This window comes from Parambassis ranga, chromosome 7 (genome assembly GCF_900634625.1).
Source record: "Parambassis ranga chromosome 7, fParRan2.1, whole genome shotgun sequence".
NCBI classification, from domain to species: Eukaryota; Metazoa; Chordata; class Actinopteri; family Ambassidae; genus Parambassis; species Parambassis ranga.
Genome location: NC_041028.1, coordinates 15,131,140 through 15,147,545, shown reverse-complemented (window position 1 = coordinate 15,147,545; position 16,406 = coordinate 15,131,140). Strand labels below are relative to the sequence as shown.

The 16,406-nt window shown below is 42.9% G+C and overlaps 1 protein-coding gene across 1 annotated transcript in view; it reads left to right on the top strand.

The window, feature by feature from the left end:
- Positions 1 to 1,688: 1,688 nt before the first annotated feature.
- tafa5l (TAFA chemokine like family member 5, like) overlaps positions 1,689 to 16,406 on the top strand; it is a 37,279-nt gene continuing 22,561 nt past the window's right edge. Inside the window, exons 1-2 of the mRNA XM_028410398.1 lie at positions 1,689 to 1,785; positions 11,745 to 11,894. Coding sequence (XP_028266199.1) covers positions 1,689 to 1,785; positions 11,745 to 11,894 — 247 coding nt within the window. The remainder of the gene's footprint in view (positions 1,786 to 11,744; positions 11,895 to 16,406) is intronic.

Sequence of the window (16,406 nt, the reverse complement as noted above, 5' to 3'; positions counted from 1 at the left end):
TACGTCACCATAAAAGCCATTCAGTGAAAGGCTTATAGCACAGCGGCGCACAGAGGGAACTTCTCCATCTGCTAATAAAGTGCACATTCCCTGGTCATGGAATCTGGTGTATGAGGGGGATGAGTTATAATAATGGTCTTTGAGTGGCAAGGGAGTCTTAAATGGTGCTCTTTCAGAAGATAGACTGGCATCTGCAGGGGTTTAGGCTCACACACACACACACACACACACCCCAGGAAAGCATGTGTACACACTCTAGACTCAATGTGATGTATATAATAATGTAACTTCTGCTTTAAAGGGCTCTGAGGCAGTGTGCATGTTATATGGCAGCAGTCCTCTCACATTCTCCCAGAATGCCACTGAGCTAAATGTTAAACGTAGTCCCCAGACCATGCAGCCCTCAAGGGCGTTCTCTACCTACAAAAGAGGGCATAAAGACGTGAAGAAAAGTAACACGGTGTCAGGACGTGGTGGAAGCTGGTGGAGCTCTGTGCCTCCCTGTGGGCTCAGATGAGACTTCTCCATGTGTATAAATAAGCATCATCATGTACAGTTTGGGATTTATAGCCTGCGAGCTCCAAGTTTTTTCTTACTTTAAGGGAAGGAATTAGGACACTGTGTGCGTGAGTGTGTGTGGGGGAGAGAGAGAGAGAGAGAGAGCGAGGGAGAAAGGAGAGAGAGGGAGAGGGAATGGAAAGATTATAACTCAAAGCAACTCAGGGTGCAGCAGCAGCAGCAGCAGTAGTTTCCTGTCATGGACTGAAGGGAGGGGGGGTCCCTCCTGTTCGGCAGAGCCTGCGTGCAAATGGAGCAGACCTGGACAGAATAACGCACTCAGCTGTTAAACAGACACTTTGCTCCGGGGACACCGCTGAGAATCTTCCAGAGCCTCCACAAAGGCTCATACAGGTGACAAGTGTGCCCAACTTCACCGCACTAACGCACTCGTGGTGCGTCCCGAGAGGCGGCGCGCTCCTGTGATATCTCGCTGCGCCGTTGTGCATATGTGACCACATATGACGCATTTGCGCCTGTAGCTGTGTTTTTTTTTTAGTAGAGAGGGGGGGCGCTGGATTGTCGCGTTTTTTTCAGACAAGTTTCCCCTGCTGATTGGTATGTTCGCCATGTCCGCCAGCCTGTGTTAACTTGCGCGTTTGTCTGTGGAGTCACACAGAGCCCGGCTCGGTGCAGAAGTTGGTTGGGAATAATAACAGCGCGTATAGCGCAGAGGACGAGAAAGAGAAGTGACAGCGGCGGTCTGGGGGTGTTGAGCGCCTGAATTTACTACCAGCATCATCAGCATCTCCGTGCGTGGAATCAGAACTGCGGGGGACTGCTGCTGCTCACCCCTCTTATTCTGCACACTTCCAGTTTTCACAGAAGCCTGAATTTAAGCCCCAAAGCACAGCTGCGTAAACTTGGCCAGATCTGGTGACATTGTAGCCCCTGTGTGTGAGTGTGTGTGTGTATGCTCAGCAGCCTGGATGGATATGCGGCTCACCGAGGGAATTTGAAAAGCAAAGGGGGATTACTATCAGTCCCTCTTCTATTATAACCTCAAAATGGATGCCGACGACAGGCTTTGGAGACGCCACAGGATTAGCCACACTTCCGCTGATCTGCTTGACATCTGAGCGGCACGGAGCGTTCAAAGTTTGGATAATCTAAAAGGCTGAAGGTGTAGGATGCAGTCTGGAGTGAAGACGCTCTCCGCAGGTGGAGGTGCGTCACTCTGCTGCCTACTGCTCCTCTGGCTCATCTATTCCCATCTGCTCAGAGAGGGTAAGGACACTTACATCTATTTATTACTTTGCCAGCAGCAGCGGTGTCTCTGAGGGCTTCTTGCAGGGATGCAGCTGCACATGGTGGTCAGATCCTGTGATCCCTATAGCAGGATCCCTGTAATGTCCAAAGACACAGGCTTGCAGGGATTAATAATGCAACCACGCTCATTACTAGTCAATTGACTGTGACCTTGTTGACATAGTTTCATAAAAATATCCCCAGAGGTGACATTTATTGCAACCTAATTCCCCCGTAAGTTCATTTCCACAGAGATATTGTTAGAGACTTTATTAAAAAAATAAATAGTATAACCTTGTTTCCTATAAGCTCTAGTATTTCTGTCTGTTCTGATTGTGCAACACGATCCTGGCTCTTTGCTGATATTTTGGTTGGTGGTTCAGAGTTTGGTTGTGCAGACAAATAGAGGGCCTTCCTTCGCAGCTGTGTTTTCCACTCAGGTTCGGGCTATATCCATCCATTCCATGCTTACCCCTTGAATAATACATCCACATAGTGCAATTACACTTTCACCCAGACACAGAATAGAAAGCAAAGGGATGTTTTCCTGCACTTCATTGGCCGCTGTCCATGACAAAACATTTCGGATGTCAGCTCTGTCAGAGAGCAGGCTTTAAGCACTGGAACTTGTTGGGAGATGTTGAACACTAAGTTTGCAGATTAGATCTTTTAATCAAGTGTTGGCCAGCTGCATAATTACCACTGTGGAGGAGGAATAGTGCCTACATCAATGTCTTTGGCAGTGTGCCGGGAACAAAAGTAGACACTGATGTGAAAAATGAACTGCCTGTGCGTTGAAATGTGCTCCCTTTGCCTCTAATTTGCAGTGTTTTTGTCCCCAAAAAGCTGCTGTCACCAGCCTCTTATTGCTGCCTCTCAAGCCTCTGCACATTATCTGAGGAGCCAGAGCAACCCTCCCCTTCCCTCCAGCATTCATTATTGACTCGTTTTCATCTGAAAATGATCTCATTAGCGCATTATTGTACAAATCGCTCAATCAATCTCTGGTGAACTTTACTCGCCTTGATATATTCCCACAGTAAATGGATTCTCCCATGTACGGCCCGATAGTTAAAACCTCTGGATACAATTTGAGGCTTGACATTCTCTGTATGTTGCTCACTCCTTTTCTAAGCTCTGAGCTGAATTTTAAGAATGAAGCGTGTAGTATTTTTTTTAATCCGTACTTGTAATCTTCAAATCCTACTAAAATCCTCCCTTGAAACTGGCTGCTTTGACCAGTCTGTGCTGTTCAAAGGCGGCTCTGACCACCACTGCCTTTCATCACTTCATCAGCTACTGTGTAAAGCTCAGTTCACATTTTAGATTCATGACTGCACAACATGAAACCATTCAACACACCCTTCACTTTCTGCGACCAGACCTGTACCACGTCCACTTGTGCGGCCCCTGGGGGCCACATCGAGCTGGTGGACTGGTGGGCAGGGAGGTGAAGCCTTATGGTGGCGAGAGGGTGCTGTGCCGCCTCCGCGCTCTCCATAGCTCATCTGTCAAGGCGGCTACGACAGGAAATCAAAGCACAGCAGCCCTGTCTGTGCACGCTATTGGCCCAGCAGCGGTCACGATGAATGGCCTGTCAGCTGCTCTCAGCGTTGCCAGTTTATTCAACAATAAATTTGGAAATGTCTGAATTTCCTTACTGGACCATATTCTGGTTCAGTGGTGCAGTCAGAGAGCAGGGAGGACTTCGGCCTGCTTTGTCGACCACAAACATGTGGGTTAGTGTGGATGGGATGGAGGACGGGGGAAGGACAGATCTTTTTTCAAGAATGCATTTGTTTACGCTTTTGAGATAATGTCGTCAAATGGGGACATCATGCATCACCATTCCAGCTCTGTATGGATCTTTGATACAGAGAAGATCTTCACTCACTCTGTTTCTGCACTGCAGATCAAAGATCACCTGTCAGTTTAGTTGTGTGTTATGAGCTCCTATAGCTAGAAACATAAGACAAAGACAGATAGAGTTGCTGGAGGCTAGAATCATCAGCTTGTGTAGATTTAAGTATGAATGGGCCAAGAATTGCAGTACCTCAAACGGCCACTTGAGGCTTGCTCCAAAATGAGCATATCCATATAGACCATTGACAGTATAAAATTATGGAGGAAGCTCCTGTGATGTCACCTGTTGTTTGAGGAGCTTGGTGGGAGGCTCTGGGACACTTTAACCATCTCCGTGTTGGCAGCGTCATAGTCCATCAAAACATGTCAAATACAGACAAAGAGGGGGGAGTGCATATGGAGCAGCCTGCCCTGTGACTCAATGCGGTCACACGCTTAATTATGCATCATCATTTTGAGACCAAAAGGAAACCAGGCTGTGAACATGTTGATTTCTGCTGTAAAGTTGGCCACACGAAAGTCTACGAGCATTGACTCGCTTTGGGGGCCAACCCCTTGTGGTTGCGACATGAACTACATATTTTTACTCCTTCCGCATTGGCTTCATGTCTGAAGTCTGAAGGTTGCCACTTGGTATAGACCTCCATTTTAAAATGGTCAATATTAAGCCTACATGGAAGACCTTCTTCTCAGATAAATAAGAGTTAAAATTCATATTTGCTTCAGGAAACCAGACTTGAATTTATAATCTGGATAATATTATTGATAAAACAGAAGCCAGTTAAACTAAATGACCTGAAAAAAATCTAAGAGTATATACAAAACCCAGTCTTGCAGTTCTGTTCCAGCACGTCACGTCATAATCGACATGTCACTTTAAATTTGTTCGAATAATCCAATGAGTGCAACAATCTATCCTGTCGCCACGCTCTGCAGTACAAGCTGTTGATGGGAATGACAGCACACATCCACAAGCTTCACAGTCACTACAGAGATCCACTGATGACAGACTCACACTGTCCAAATGTCTCCCACAAACTATTCTGCTAAAATATTCTGCATGCTAGCATGGTTACTTTTTTAACAAGTTGTCTTCTTGGTGCACCAGAATGAAGAATGTAAAAATCTTTGGTTGGTATTCTCTTTTAACTCCGGGAGCAGTGCCTATCCATCCAAGCATTAAACTAATCACAGTGCCAGAGAATTACTGACTTTTTGAAGTGAAAAGGATGATTTCCATTCCACTCTTCTTCAAGGCGGCATTAAGCATGCAAAAGGGAGACTTGCTTTGATTATGACCTTGGCTGTAAATTGTAAGCAAATCACTGAGGCCTGCTTCTATAGGAGGTGGAGCTTTAAAAAGTATGAGCATCTTTATGGAACAAAATGAAAAGAATTTTTACAGCTAAATCAATTTGGCAGCACACAAAGCTCATATTTCATAGCTTCCTGGATGTGAATTGTATCTTGCAGTCAGCTTTGACCTCCCTTGTGGTTGAGTGTGGCGCACTGCTCAGTGTATTTCTGCATTGTTATTTTCTCTGCGGAAATCTCATGGCTTGAAACTGCTCCATCATTGGCAGAGTGCTGTAAATGATTTCAGTTATGTTCCTACAGTCCTGTGCCCTGTGCTGTTTTCCCGCCCCGATGCCACAGGCGCTGATGTTTTCAGAGAGGGCTGTTCCTGAAGCAGAGGTTCATACAGTCACATGTTACTGTACAGTACGTATGGGAGCATCGTAGTCGTCTGATGTTCACCATTTTCCCTGTGTTTGCACTAAAGAAGGAAGCATTCCTGGAGGGCTATCTGATTGAAGTTTGGAGTGAGTCACTGTGCCTTTACACTCCTCTCTCTGCATTACATTCAGCGGAGCTACTGTTTGCTGTTGCAAGGCATATTGCACATTCACTCCTTGTGCCTCGAGCCTGGATTCGTCCACAACCAATTGTCTGAGTGTACTCTACATTGTAATATCTCTGCAACTGTGCTGCATCACTGCAACAGTGAGAGCCACCTCCGTCATGTTCCACAGGACAGACCTGAATCACACCGTCAGTCCTAGCAGGGGACATATGTAAGGGGAATATTTTCTATTTTAAAGCTGCCCTTGGCAATGTCACACAATGGTTGCCTAAAAAAAAGAAAAGAAAAAAGAACTTCAAGGATTTTGAAATGATTTTAGCAAACTCTACAGCGTGCGCCTGCTTTCCAGTGAGAAAGGAAACAATCTAAAGCGGTTGAGTCCCTATTTGTCCCACGGGAGCACCATCCTACTGCTGCTACGAGAAGTTTCAATTTGTCATTCCCTGTGGGTGGAGCTGCTCACACACCTGACATGAGAATTAAATTTGGGCAAATAGAGCACATCTCTGGCGTCTCTCAGTAGTCAGGGGTGGGGTGTAGTGCTTTTCTCTTTTTCTCTGCAGCCCCAACGGGTGACTGTGACTGCATAAAAATCCTGCTTGATGCAGCTTTAAAAAAAAAAATGAACATGTGCAGAAGCCTGTATTGTGATGAGGATGTGAGAGCTCGTCAGAACAATAAACCACGGGCTGGGCACCAACACAGTGCAGATAAATGAGCTTCATCCTGTAACAGCATAAAAACATACTTCTGCTCTCCAGAAGTCACCCCAGCTGCTCCCACACACTTCCATCTACTGTCGCTCTGGATCCATTTCTGACTACTTTAGATTAAATTGCATACTTGGGCAACCATTACAGCCCCTCTGACATCAGCAGAGAGTTGTTCAGTTGCATAAATATTGATCAGACTACTGTAGAGTATTCAAATGGCATGTGAAATCAAGTGCTAGTATTCCCTTTAAAACCAAACCCATTAATATAAAGCACATGTTTCGCTCCACTGCTCCGCTGCCCTACTTGTTTAGCAGCAGAGGATCACGGCAGTGTCAGGAAGCGTATAGCATGGGGTCAGTCAAACATCTGCCTCTCTCACCTGGTGTCCTATTACATGCTACCTACTGCGCCGCATGTGTCAATTGCTGTTAAGGTAATGAGTTGCACTTGGCTGTGGCTGCTCTGACTAGCATATGCTCAGTCAAATAAGATTGCTGTTTGATGTCGTCCTGAGTTGTTAATAACAGACGGAGCTGTGAGATCAGGGCGGACAGGAAGTACTTTAGCAATGCAGCCGAAATCAGGCCCGCAGTGCACGATAAATCCAGACAAACTCACTGAGACCACCTATTCATTTGTGGGGCTGAGTTTCTTTAAATAATGAAAGAATTGTACAACTCATTGGCAGTTAGACCAACAGATAATTATTGATGATTAACTGGAATTATTTAACAATGCATCAGCTTCATGATTGGTTCCTGTTATAGAGTGGATGTGTTTCTTCAACACCCACTATCTGCTGTGTAGCTGTTTATAGTTTGAGTCAGTTACATTCACAAGAATGTTCCATGAAAAGGAAGAAAATACAAATAAAACTTCAATGATAAAAATCAGTGAGTAGTCTCATCAAAGGATCAGAAAAAAACTTTATTATTATTATTATTAGTTATTATTCCATTGTGAGTATACTGTACCATCTCATCTTGGATGCTCACGCACACACACACCCACTCAGAACTGATGTTGTTGAAAATCTTGGCTGAGTGAAAATACTCATTGGACAATGTGCAGCTTTATAATTTCAGACTTATCAGTCTGCTACTACATGCATGAAAAGGCACCCGAATGTATTTCTTTACAGAGTAAATACTTAGACAGAGACAATATGTAGAACATTTTGTGTCACTATGGAGATTTCACCACCGCTCCTATGTGTGTTTATATAAAAAGGCCTTGAGAAGTCAATTTAAAGTTCAATTAATCCATGATAGTCACCAGCCCTGGCCCCTAAACACAAGGCTTCTAAAGAGGAAAATATATATCTGATTGAGAAAGCTGAAATCTGTGCTGTAAAACCAACTTCTAATTACATTTTAAAATGTGATAACTGCAGCTACTACAAATCAATTTTAACTGATTACCTGCACCATTAATATGTATCATGACTCATTCAGTGTTTTAAATCTTGCATAAAAGATGTGTTGAATTCGTATCTGATTTGATACGTGCTAATATGATTGTCATGCTCTCTAAACAGGCGCCTTGCTGGCAGACCCATTTTTTATCCTCGCTCCCTCTCCTCAGAAAGAAACATACAAAGGAATGAAGATAATCACTCACACTTATTATTATATGTCAGTGTAGTGATTAGAGTCTGATTAGAAAACTGGTTAGAATCAATGCCAGGGTGTTTAAGCCAAGCCAGAGCAGAAGCACTGTGCACTATGGATGGATCTTTATGGGGAATGATTCCAAAAACAATGCATTTTGTCATGAATAATTAAGCTACACTAGCTTTACAAGAAATGGGTTTTTTTTAATAAATATTGTGTGAAACTCTAGTTTGTAATGAAACATTGTAAAAGCTCACTTCCATCCCTAGCTGCCTGCAAGTAATTAGAATCTATAAAGGATGATTGTTTTAATATGGAAATGGAATCCTTGTCATAGTTCACTCAGTGCAGCCTGTCATATAATTTTATGGCAAATTCCCTGAGGAGAAACTGAGCCTTTCTCAGAGTCTGAGCTGGAGCAGTGCAGAGCTGCGTCCCATGTGACTGCCTGTTAGATCTGATAAAGGTGTTTTATCAGTTAGGACTAACTGCTGATGTATCTGCACAGTCTTAATTAAAGAGACAAACAGGAACAAAGATAAGCTGGAATAGACTCAATGTTTTTTATGGGTAGTACAACTGTCTAAATAAAAACTCTGGATAATAGAATACAACGTTAAGAAGAAGAAGATGATGGTAATTGGTGGTTTTCGCTGTCTGTTGCTGGGGTCAGCCTGCAAAATGTATCCAGAGTTTAATAACCTTATCATGTCCACCAGCAGATCATTGTGCAGAGAGTGTGGACTCCTAGCAGCCAGTTTCAGGCAGAGATATTAAGATATCTCTGTGTCTGTACTTTGGAGATCTGCAGTGTGTCTGATGAAGACACTGATATGTAGAACACAGACTTTTTGTGTGTGTGTGTGCTGCCATGTTGGACTTGTATAGTGTTGTGATTGGTAATAAGGTCACAAGGATGCCAGTCAGTGTTGAGAGTCATGTATCAGCTTCTTCTTCTTCTTGTACTTTACATGTCTTCTTTGACAGGATCCCCATCCCTCACCCGGCATGCTCCTTGTTGCCGCAGCCATATGTGCATTTCATCATGTGAAATAGAGACGAGGCTAAGTGTCCTCACGCTGCTGAGTGACAGAAACCCCCTGCCACATGAATTAACGTCTGTACATATGATGGAGCGCTTTACAAAGCCGCCTCCACACACACACACACACACTTACTGTTCTCCTCTTTCAGGCTTAGTGTACGAAGCCCATTCGTCTGTTCAGCGCCGTAACATGGCAGGAAGTGCTGTATCTGATGGCACCTCTGACCTCTGAGCACCCACCAAGTATACAGAGAAAAAAACAGGGAGTGCAGGGCGCACTGAGTGGTGAATAGTGGCTGCAGGGGGGGAGGAGGAGTGTGGGCAGCATGGATGATGCTATGAAATAAAACGTGTATAGCGGTTCTGTGTGGAGGTGATTGTGTTTTATGACTCCCAAGACTGCTTGAGGTAATCATTTAATGTAAAAATGCAGCAGCCTAAATCACAAAGTGTGGGTGCTGCTGAGGACATCAGCACATCCAATAACCCAGGAGCACATTTGTCCCATTTGCCTCACATATGATTGATGAAAGGGTGCACAAGTAATTCAATGTGGACGTGGTGGTAGAGAAAACTTGAGGGAATCTGATGCTTAACATCCAGAACCAACACTGGATTACACCAGTCAGGAGATTTTTTAAAGGTACAGGTTGGGACTTTTGTCTCCCCCTGTTGGCAGTGAGGGTAAATACACAAACACTTTTGACACATACATTATAGTCTTCTAAGTGTAGATGTCTGGATTTTTTTTTAGCTTTTTCATTAAACTATAGCCATTAACTTTCCAGAGCCAGGAGTGTTTGTTCTCACTGTCAGTCACTTTATTTTCCAATCCCTCCTTTCAATCCTCAAAGAAACTTACCTGCAGGCCAAAGGGCTTTATCAGCAGTGTGTGAACTCCTGAAGTGTTCATTTATTTATTTTTTATTTTGTGATGTTGCAAAAACATATGTTACAAGGTCACTATAAAAACTCTTCTAAAAACTTAGGTGTCTCTAGAGCAGCTCAGGTAATTTGCATTGATAAACACCCCTTTTAACCTTTGCCATTATTGCACTTGTTTCATGCTACGGAACAGTTAGTGCCTCACTTAATGAACCTTTGAAGGTGTTCGACCTTACAGGAACCGCAAGCGCAGACTCATCTTTAATGTGCCATCGCTGAGCTGATTTTATTTCACTGCCAGCTTCTTAGAAAAACTGTACTGCTTATTCCAGATCATTGCTCAGATTTCTGCTACTTTCCTCTGGACTGTACCATTAGAAGTGAAGCAGTTTAACTGTTTTTATGTTACACTAATAGAAAAAAGTGGTCATTCAGATTGCTACAGTGCTTACTTTATTATGTTGTTCAATTGTAATATAGCAGGATATTGATTTGTTTTGTTGTGCGTCTGCCTGTGATTTTAAATAACAAAGGTGATGCAGTGCCAAAGCAGTAGTTGCCTGTAAGCACTTTATTCTGATTAAGGTTTGTATATCTGTAAAACAGAAAAGTATTAACGGTTAATAACTCGAACATATGAGAAAGATAATTAAATATATTCCCTCAGGTGTCCAAAAAACATTTCCGCTGCTTTAATATGTTTCTTGTTTGCCTGTGGCTCTTATTTATATACTGTGCATGCACTATAATTTCTGGGTACATCTCTTCAAATTGAGAACATTTTGAATAGTTCACTTCCTGCCTCATATTTGCTGTGTCTTGAATAAATTCATTTAATCTCACTCAATATTTTAAATGAACACATTTCAAATTAGGCTCATCACACAATTTGCCAAGTAAAAAAAAAAAAAGAGAGAGAAAAGTTTTAAAAGTGCCGTGCAAACCGTTTTAACTCCCCTGATGTTGAAAAAGGAACATTTTTTTTAAATTACATTTTCCCCAGTGTTCTTCCAGAGTCGTCCAGTTGCAGCTGAAATATCTTTGAAAATGTAGGTTACTCTAATTTGTGTAATTAATTTAGATATAACATTCTGACAAACCTGAAACCTGCTTTAAAAAAACACGTCTCCGGCTGAGGAGCTATCCATCAATTTGTAATGCCTGGAGAACTCTGAAGTAATTCTCCATGCATGGTTACAAGTATAAGAATAGCACACACACACACACTGCAGAGATATTTGAGCTAGGTAATCATCACTTTAAGACATTCTCTCCATTTGCTGTCTCAGTAGAGCTTAGCTTAGCTTGGAAAATTGGTTTTGTCTGCTGTAGAAGCCCAGCAGCCTCTTCTCTGTTGACCCCACAGTATTTCTGCGTATGGTCCCTGTTTCATTTACTCATTTCATATGATTCATAATCAAATGAAAAAAAATGTAAAAAGTGAAACTGCCTGTGGGACAAATGTGTCCCAGGGGCATGTGTGTGAGGGTTTGGTGATTGTTACGGTCACACCAGGTTCATCTGCTTTCTTATAGTTTTGCTTTTTGCTTTTACGGTAAGGTGCATATAAACATACACTGGAAATTCTCATCTTTCTCGCCCCCCTTATTTCAACCCTAAAGCTGAACAGTCAGTGTGTTATTCCACTTTTATATCTCCTGACTTGCGTGCTTGTTAACTTTCAGTTACGACCAGTCAAATAGAATCTTTGTTTTCCAAATAATCCCTATCAGACATATTTTATCATCGGAGCACCCAGCCATGCTACACGAAGACTCATTCAAGCCTGTTGCTTTTTATCCGTTCTAGATTTTAAATGAGAGTATTAATAAACTGTTCAGAGCTGCCTGTTGTTTTTACTTTCCAACACCGGTTGCTCCTCTGTAATGTGTTCATTGCAGTCTCATTATGCTAATGTGATGTATTTTGTTCCTTGCTGCTGTGTTTGGCAGGCCAGTTGGCGGTGGGAACCTGCGAGATAGTGATGCTAAACAGAGACAGCAGCGTTCCCAGAAGGACCATCGCCAGGCAGACTGCCCGATGCGCCTGTCGGAGAGGCCAGATCGCCGGCACCACCAGGGCAAGGCCGGCCTGTGTAGACGGTGAGTTAAAACAAAAATACTGAACAGAGCTCAAACTATGCTGTGTCATTGATCACCTTGTTAAATTACCATTTAACATAAATAAGCATTAACTTAAAAATGAATCCTACTAAAGCATTTTATCAGTTCTGAATGCCGACCAGCCGGCCAATGAGATTGTGTAGACCGGTAAATGTGGGTCTTCCGGGTCTCTTCTGTTACATTCAAAACCCAGTGGGGAGCTAATATAATACATTGTGAAAACATTACCAAAAATAAAACAGCACATAACATAACCAATAATACATGAAATAAACAAAGCAATTACTGCAAATAATGACATGAGAAATGATTTTCTCTGCCACAGCAGCATGCACACAACTTTTTCACAGCAGACATTTTGACATAACAGGAACATCATGACAAATCAGAACAGGGAGAACACAGGTGTAACTATTAACATTAATGACGTCCCTGTTCCATTACCGGTCCGATTGCAGTAAATGCACAGTAACAAGATGCTACATCTGGCACACCCGAATAGAATGAAGCCATTATTTTTGTTATTGATCGCAGCTGTGCTCCTCTGAAAACAGTAGAAGATGCTCGGAGATGAAGGGGGCAGCATTTTAATTGATCACCTTTCTGAGAGTCGGGTATTATATGACAGCCGAAAAAACAACATTTTATAGCAGCTGGTAAGCTAAGTTAATGGTCTTTCTGACAAGTATATGTAGCTGCTATGAAGAATCTGTTGTATAATTTAACACTAAGATGGAATTCTAGTTATCATGTCTAACTTCTTATACATGCTGTAATAAAATGGCAATTTGTGCAGATGAACATGAAACTAAAATTAGCTTTGATGTTGCGTCACAGACTAAGTACACTGCTCAGAAAATCAAGGGAACATTTGAACAACACAATGTAACTCCAAGTCAGTCACACTTCTGTGAAATCAGCCTGTCCAGTTAGGAAGCAACACTGATTGTGAATCAGTTTCAGCTGCTGTTGTGTAAATGGAACAGACAACAGGTGGAAATGAGAGGCAGTGATCAAGACAAGCCCTATAAAGGAGGTTCTGCAGGTGCTGACCACAGACCATTTCTCTGCTCTCATCCTTTCTGCCTGATGTTTGATCACTTTTGCATTTTGTCAGTGCTCTCACCCCTAGAGGTAGCATGAGGCGGTGTCTACAACCCACACAAGTTGCTCAGGTAGCTCATCCAGATGGCACATCAATGAGAACTGTGGTAAGAACGTTTGCTGTGTCTGGCAGCACAGTGTCTAGAGCATGGAGGACAATGCAGGAAACAGGCCAGTACACCAGGAGACGTGGAGGGGGCCGTAGGAGGGCAACATGAAGGAGCACTGCCAGAGCCCTGCAACATGACCTCCAGCAGGCCACTAATATGCATGTTTCTGCTCACATGGTCAGAAACAGACTCCATGAGGGTGGTATGAGGGCCCGACGTCCACAAGTGGGGCTTGTGCTTACAGCCCAACACCGTGCCGGGTGATTGGCATTTGCCAGAGAACACCAAGATTGGCAGATTCACCATTGGCACCCTGTGCTCTTCACAGATGAGAGCAGGTTCACACTGAGCACATGTGACAGACGTGACAGAGTCTGGAGACGCCGTGGAGAACGTTCTGCTGCCTGCAACATCCTCCAGCATGACCGTTTGGTGGTGGGTCAGTAATGGTGTGGGGAGGCATTTCTTTGGCACAGCCCTTCATGTGCTAGCCAGAGGTACCCTGACTGCCATTAAGTACCGGGATGAGATCCTAAGACACATTGTGAGACCATATGCTGGTGCAGTGGGCCCTGGATTCCTTCTGATGCATGACAATGCTAGGACTCATGTGGCTGAAGTGTGTCAGCAGTTCCTGTATGATGAAGGCATTGATGCTATGGACTGGCCTGCCCGTTCCCCAGACCTGAATCCAATCCAGCACCACAGACTGTCCAGGAGTTGACTGATGCTTTAATCCAGGTCTGGGAGGAGATCCTGCAGGCATCCACCGCCTCATCAGGAGCGCATCAGAACCAGGTGTTGTAGGGAGGTCATACAGGCAGGTGGAGGCCACACATACTACTGAGCCTCATTCTGACTTGACTTGAGGAACTTCCACTCAAGTTGGATCAGCGTGTAATGTGATTTTCCACTTTTATTTTGAGTATGGGTCCAAATCCAGATCTGCATGGGTTAATAATTTTGATTTACATTGATCATTTTTTGTTGTTTTGTTCTCAACGTATTCCACTGTGTAATGAATGAAGATTTTCAACTGGAATATATTTTATTCAATGTTCCCCTTATTTTGTGAGCAGTGTATATATACTGCAAAGAGATCTGTGGAAGTTAATAAGCATGCACCTATCTTGGCCCAGATACATACATAGCTGGGTTAGTTGATAGCTGGATAAAAGAGCTGATGCACAGGTCTGTTTACTCCAATTCTATGTTTGCAACACTTGTTGTGTCATGTGTTAGCAGCATGCGCATGATGCCAGCAGACTTGACTCACAACAAACACATGGAGCTACAACATGGAGAGAGCCAAAGAGTCATCTTTATGGAAGTATTTCATGCTTGCTGTGCCAACAAGTTTGAGGCTTGCATACAGTATCTGTGAAGGAAGTGGCAATCGATCGATATTGTTGTTATCAGGACAGAAAAAAAGTCAGATTGGTGCATACCTAGTTAGTGTTCGGACCATCTGACTGTGGCTTGTCCCTTCATGTAATACGCTATGTAATACATACTAGATTGGCTTCTAGTAGCACCTCATTCCAACGTAGGAAGAGGAAGAAGATGCAGTGCTGATCAGACAGAGTGAAGTCTAATGCATGTTTAACATGGACAGATATATAGATATAGATATCATGTGTTGAAACATGATCTATGTCATCTTGCAGAGAGGACTAGGCCTCCTGTTTTAGGTGTATGTTTATGGTTGTGGGTGAGGGAAAGGACTGGGGCTCCAAACCATAGCAAACCAGCTTTTTTATATTTTAAAACATAAACAGTAATTGAGGAAAATGACCAAGTGTTTTTCCAAAAGTTTTTTTTCTACATTTATTGTGTCAGCAGAAGTTAGTTAGTAAGTAGTTTCCAATAGAACACAATGTCTGAGCTTCCTTCATTCTCCATTAAAAGTAAGTGCAGGTGTAATTTTGTTGTTTAACCAGCCAATCAATAATCACTTTGCACATCTCTCTTTTTGATGCCTTTTAGACTGTTTTACTCCAAACTGTGTGATCAGTTGTCTGCATTACACCTCCTCCAGTCAAGCAAATTAGGAAGCGCCTGCTTCAGTTGTCAGCATCAGTTTGAACCGCACACTACCTCCTCCTGTGTTTTTAATATATTCCAGCTGAATAAATATCAGCTGTAATGCAGACTGTTCATCCTTTCCGTAGATAAGATTTTATACTTTAGAGCCCTCCATGTTAGATGACATCTAGAGAAAAGGTGATAAGAAAGATGAGAGGAGCAGAGGGGGAGGTTTTTTGTCTGATTGGATCTCTCAGTATCACAATCACATGCATCAGATGCACCATTAGTTCCAATGACTCATGGTGGACTTAATCTAATAGCCCTGACACAAGACCACAGTCCCACAGTCAGTGTCACCCACCACACACACACACGCTCAGCTTTAAACCACCTCTATCTCTGCAGACGTATCCATGACACTCAGCAGATGCTAATTAATTTACAGAGAACTATGATTACAGCAGCAGGAAATTGATTATTACTGGCTTCCCGCCGCACCACGCCCTGCGCTCCGTTAATAGCCAATGCATTAAAGATGGAACCTGTTGCTTGCGGGGTCATGTTGAGATTTTCTGCTGACAGTTTAACATAGCATATTGTATGATATTGCAGTGGTTCTAACAGTACAGCTGTCCAGATATCTTACCTGACCTTAAGCTTTCCACTTCATTTTTCATTTGAATTCCCGTAAAGGCCGCATTTACCCTCTTGCGCATATAAACAACTCATTGACTTATAAAAAAATGTTTATTTGATTGCATGTCTCGCTGTGGCTTTCAAAATATACTCCAGTTGTTATTAACACAGCGAGGACTCACTGTCACCTGGATCGATTTAATATAAACCTTTCAAAGTAGCAGCAGCAGTGGATCGCTACCTTTTTGTAATCCTGTGATAGAACAGTGACCTTTAATGAAAGTGGAGTCATCTCTGACTGGCCGTGGTGAGTAAACAGAGGCCAGAGAGCCTGTCCCGATGCTCTGTGTTTACAGCCCGGTCTGATTTTAGAAGACAGAAAATCAACACTGTTCACAGGTAAAAAGATATAAATAACACATAACCAACACCAACTATACAGCCTACACAACACCAATCACTATGGTGCAGATGGAAATACATGTTCTGCTCTCTAGCTCCCCTGTTCCTGGGATGGATCTAAATTGTCGGTACCTAAAAAAAAATCTAACAAATTAAAAATTGTTAAGCTAATCCTGGAAAAGTAGTGTTGGAAGAATGCTTAAGTCTTTGG